This window comes from Chiloscyllium plagiosum, unplaced genomic scaffold, assembly GCF_037043375.1.
Source record: "Chiloscyllium plagiosum isolate Xiang-an unplaced genomic scaffold, Cpla_swu_hap1 HiC_scaffold_27, whole genome shotgun sequence".
Classification (NCBI taxonomy): domain Eukaryota; kingdom Metazoa; phylum Chordata; class Chondrichthyes; order Orectolobiformes; family Hemiscylliidae; genus Chiloscyllium; species Chiloscyllium plagiosum.
In genome coordinates this window covers 50,915,419-50,920,619 of record NW_028270165.1, presented here as the reverse complement: position 1 = coordinate 50,920,619, position 5,201 = coordinate 50,915,419, and the positions used below count along the sequence as shown (strand labels likewise).

The window sequence follows — 5,201 nt, the reverse complement described above, 5'->3', positions numbered from 1 at the left end:
CACAAATCTCATTGAGTTCTTTGAGAAGGTAGATGTAGATGAGGGTAGGGCAGTTGATGTGGTATACTTGGACTTCAGTAAAGCCTTTGATAAGGTTCCACATGGGAGGCTGATGGAGAAAATGCAGAAGCATTGAATAGAGGGTGATTTAGCAGTTTGGATTAGAAACTGGAAGAAGGCAGCGAGTGGTGGTTGATGGAAAATATTCAGTCTGGAGTCCAATTACTAGTTTCGGGACCACTGCTGTTTGTCATTTTTATAACTGACTTAGACACAGGCATAGGTGGATGGATTCGTAAATTTGCAGACGACACTAAAGTCGGTGGAGTACTGGACAGTTTGGAAGAATGTTACAGGTTGCAGGGGAAATTTGGATAAACTGCAGAATTGGGCTGAGAGGTGGCAAATGGAGTTCAATGCAGCTAAATACGAGGTGATGCACTTTGGGAAGAATAACAGGATGGCAGAGTACTTGGTCAATGTAAAGATTCTTGGTAGTGTGGATGTGCAGAGGGATCTTGGAGTCCATGTGCGTAGATCCCTGACAGTTGCCACCCAGGTGGATAGTGCTGTGAAGAAGGCATACGGTGTGTTAGGTTTCATTGGTAGAGGGATCAAGTTCCGGAACCGCAATATCATGCTGCAACTATACAAAACGCTGGTGCAGCCACACTTGGAATATTGTGTACAGTTCTGGTCACCCAATTACAGAAAGGATGTGGAAGCATTGGAAAAGCAGAGGAGATTTACCAGGATGTTGCCTGGTCTGGAGGGAAGGTCTTATGAGGAAAGGCTGAGAGACTTGGGCCTTTTCTCATTGGAAAGGCGGCGGCTAAGGGGGGATTTGATAGAGACATACAAGATGATCAGAGGATTAGATAGGGTAGACAGAGAAAGACGTTTTCCTAGGATGATCACGTCAGCGTGTACGAGGGGGCATAACTACAAATTGAGGGGGGATAGCTTTAAGACAGATGTCAGAGACAAGTTCTTTACTCAGAGTGGTAAGGGAGCGGAATGCCCTACCTGCTAAGGTAGTCAACTCAGCCACATTAGGGAGATTTAAACAATCCTTTCATAAGTGCATGGATGATTTTGGGATAGTGTAGGGGAACGAGAATAGTTCACAGGTCGACACAACATCAAGGGCCGAAGGGCCTGTTCTGCGCTGGATTGTTCTATGTTCTTTGTTCTAAACTTAGTGCAGGAGGCTGAAAGAAATGAGCAGCTTTAAAACAAAAACTTCTTGGAGCTCAAAGCTTTCAATGAGAGTCTGAGCCCGGTGGTAAGTTCAGGTAACCTTTATTGCAACCAAACTTTGTTACAGCTTCAGATCCCCCCAGCAAAAAGGCAGAGAAAAAAGTAGTTGCTTTTTGAACAGCTCAAGGTCAAAGTGCACACACCACACCTCCCCTTGTCCGACCCCCCCTCACTGTCTTTACTATTGGCCAGCACCAAGTTGTCCCTTTGTAATCGGATCCTTGGTACAGCCGTAACCCGGAGGAAGTATTGCCTCACTCAGCAATTTCAACCCATACCTTGTCTCCAAGTAAGTTTCTCCCCACTCCTTTGCCAGGAAGGGCAGTGTAGAGTCAACCAGACTGCTGTGGGTCTGGAGTCACGTGTAGGCCAGACCGGGTAAAGGATGCAGCTGGAACAACCGAGTGAATCCTTTCCCACAATGGCGGTTCCATTCTCTAACAAGGGAGAGAGTGAAACAGATGGGGGCTTTCTCCCCTGCACCACCCCCTCCCTGAAACACTCTCATCGTTAGATTCCGAACTCCACATTTCTGACCAAATACCAATTCTGCCATCTGTCGGGGAGGGATTCAAACCCGGAGTCCCTGGAACTGGGTTGATGGTCCAATCGATAATGGCACTCGGCCATCACTCCTTCAATCCCCCTGCGATGGCACGTGAACTCGCTGGTGGCTCCGCAGGTGGGAGGAGCGGGTGAAGCCCTTCCCGCACTGAGAGCAGGTGAACGGCCTCTCCCCGGTGTGGATCCGCTGGTGGGTCAGCAGGTTGGAGGAATCACTAAAGGCCTTGCCACACTCGGGGCAGCTGAAGGGTCTCTCCCCCGTGTGGATCCGCTGGTGGCTCCGCAGGTTGGAGGAGCAGGTGAAGCCCTTCCCGCACTGAGAGCAGGTGAACGGCCTCTCCCCTGTGTGGACATGCTGGTGGATCAGCAGAGTGGAGGAATTGCTGAATGCCTTCCGGCACTGAGAGCAGGCAAAGGGCCTCTCCTCCGTGTGGATCCGCTGGTGCCTCATCAGGGAGGAGATGTCGGTAAAGGCCTTCCCACACTCGGGGCAGCTGAAGGGCCTCTCCCCTGTGTGCGCCCGCTGGTGCCTCATCAGGGAGGAGACGTCGGTATAGGCCTTCCCGCATTCAGGGCAGCTGAAGGGCCTCTCCCCCGTGTGGACGCGCCGGTGGCTCCGCAGGGCAGAGATGTGGGTAAAGGCCTTGCCACACTCGGGGCAGCTGAAGGGCCTCTCCCCAGTGTGGATCCGCTGGTGCTTCTGCAGGGCGGAGACGTCGGTATAGGCCTTCCCGCACTCAGGGCAGCTGAAGGGCCTCTCCCCCGCGTGGACGCGTCGGTGGCTCCGCAGGGTGGAGGAATAACTGAAGGCCTTCCCACACTCAGGGCAGCTGAAGGGCCTTTCCCCAGTGTGGACACGCTGGTGCCTCATCAGGGAGGAGACGTCGGTAAAGGCCTTCCCGCACTCAGGGCAGCTGAAGGGCCTCTCCCCTGTGTGGATCCGCTGGTGCCTCAGCAGGGCGGAGACGTCGGTAAAGGCCTTCCCGCACTCAGGGCAGCTGAAGGGCCTCTCCCCTGTGTGGACACGCTGGTGGCTCAGCAGGGTGGAGGAATACCTGAAGCCCTTCCCACAATCTGGGCCGCTGTAGGGCCTCTCCCCCGTGTGGTCCTGCTGGTGGGCCAACAGGTGGGAGGAATGTCTGAAGGCCTTCCCGCAGTCGGTGCAGGGGAATGGCCTCTCCCCGGTGTGACTGCGCCGATGAGTCTCCAGGGCAGACGGGACACGGAAGCCTTTCCCACAGTCGCCACACTTCCACGGTTTCTCCACGGGGTGGGATTCCTCAGGTTTCTCCATGGCCACAGCTTCAGCTGCACACAAACACGTGTGGAGCTCCTCCCTGCCGTGAAATCCCCTTCCCAGGCCGTATAACTGTTTCAGGCTCCACACACAGTGCGCTGCAACAGTGCGGTCTCTCGTCCAGTCCCACTGATGCTGAAAACGTCCTCAAACAGGAACCAAAAAGCGTTGATCCCTCTCACAGAAATCACAGTCAAAAATCATTGTGGTCCTGATGGATTGTGTGACTGTCAGACATTGACATCAAAGTGAGGACTGCAGACGCTGGACAGTCAGTCGAAAAGCAGAGGAGGTCAGGCAGCATCCGAGGAGCAGGAGAGTCAGTGTTTCGATCGTAAGCCCTTCATTCGTTGATTTTGAAACATCATTCTTCACATTTTCAAATACTCTGCAAAAAGGGATTACAAAAGGGATCATCAGTGCAGGGTAGAAATTCAGAAAAAGCAATTCTACTTTCTGTGGAATATTCTTTTGTTGTTCCACAAAATTGAAAGCACCATCCCACACTCTCTCCCCCTCTGTTCTCACTCCGCTCTAACTAATTCCCCTGAAGGTGCTGATTCAGGATCTTACAGGGGCAGAAAAAGCAAAAACATCAAGACTAACATCTCTCTGAATTTTGGATAACTCCACCCGAAAGTTAATATCTTTCACAACACTGGGATCCTGCGGAGAGTGAGCAGGTCTGATTTTGGGAAGCAAAAAAAAGTGTCAATTCAGGGTAAACCTGCAATGCAGCTTCTTGAGGAAGGACCAGACACGAAATGGTTAATGACCCCAGGAAGGTGGGAGCAAAATGAGACATCAAGGCATTAACACCGACACACTTCAGTCAAACTCTTCTCCTGCTTCCAGTCAGGAGAAAGTGAGGACTGCAGATGCTGGAGATCAGAGCTGAAAATGTGTTGCTGGAAAAGCGCAGAAGGGCTCATGCCCGAAACGTCGATTCTCCTGCTCCTTGGATGCTGCCTGACCTGCTGCGCTTTTCCAACAACACATTTTCAGCTGCTTTCAGTCAGGGCAAAACATGCTCTGATAGTCCAGCCTTTACAACCACACTTCTGCGTTCACTGAAGACAATTTGAGTCACAGCACAGAAACAGACCATGGCCAAATCTGTCCGAGTTGGCTATCTGGTCAGCAAGGACGAGTTGGACCGAAGGGTCAGTTTCTGTGCTGTACATCTCTGTGACTCCAGTCACATTTGCCATCACTTGGCCCTGACCCATCTGAACCCTTCATATTCAGATGCCCGTCCAGGAGCCTTTTAACTTGTCATTGTACCAGCACCCACCACTTCCTCTGGCAGCTCACGCCATCGCTCAAGTGACTCCACGTTGAAAGCGTCAGGTCTGGTGCACCAGATGACATCAGGATAATCTTAGATCATTCCAGATCGCATCGATACTCAAGTCAGTGGCTTTCCCGATCAGGATGTTGTACGTGATCAAACAGGTCAGTGGGTAGGCGATCCCCCACCTCTTAGTTCAAGTATCTCTACGAGAACTCCCTTGCTGGAGGGTCCCTTGGAGACACTTCAACTGGACTTCATTGAGTTGGAGAAATGAGTTGAGTTGCTAGAAATATGTTTTGCTTATTGTTGATGTCTTTTCTAAGCGGATTGAAGCCTACCCTCCTCCTAACACTACTGCTGAGACTGTGGTGAAGATTTTGTTTAAGGAAATAATTCCCCGCTTCTGTATACCTGCGTGCATTAGCTCGGACAATGGACCACACTTTGTAGGTAATATTAACGGAGAACTCTGTTCCCAGCTTTGTATTTGTCGGCAACTGCATGGTGCTTATCCTCAGGCGGCCGGCCTTGTTGAATGTTTTAACCAGACGCAAAACTAAACTTGCCAAATTAATGGCCAAGTCTGGCCTCTCCTGGTTATGCTAATCCCTGTGGCCTTATTCCAGATGCGATCCATGTCTGCGGGCAAGATGCGACTGCCTCCAGTTGAGTGTCTCTCTGGTCACCCCCTCCGTACCCCTTGGAATGATTCAGCTCCCTTCTCAGTCCACAACCAATGATTGCTTCGGTCATGTGGACATGTTCTTGCTCTAACTAGTGTTATGC

The 5,201-nt window shown here is 51.3% G+C and overlaps 1 protein-coding gene across 1 annotated transcript; it reads right to left on the bottom strand.

Annotated features, from left to right (window-relative positions):
• Positions 1–1,793: 1,793 nt before the first annotated feature.
• On the bottom strand, positions 1,794–3,118 carry LOC148144015 (uncharacterized). The gene is made up of 2 exons (XM_087974551.1): positions 2,972–3,118; positions 1,794–2,635 (listed from the first exon to the last, which is right to left on the bottom strand). The coding sequence occupies exons 1-2, from the start codon at positions 3,116–3,118 to the stop codon at positions 1,898–1,900; spliced, it is 885 nt and encodes a 294-aa protein (XP_087830677.1). The 3' UTR covers positions 1,794–1,897.
• Positions 3,119–5,201: the final 2,083 nt, after the last annotated feature.

Excerpts from the sequence above, each read along its gene's own strand:
- LOC148144015 (XM_087974551.1), bottom strand. The coding sequence starts at position 3,118 with ATGGAGAAACCTGAGGAATCCCACCCCGTGGAGAAACCGTGGAAGTGT. Across the intron at positions 2,636-2,971 it reads CCTGCACCGACTGCGGGAAG|GCCTTCAGTTATTCCTCCAC; the intron begins GCCTTCAGACAT and ends GAGTGTGGGAAG.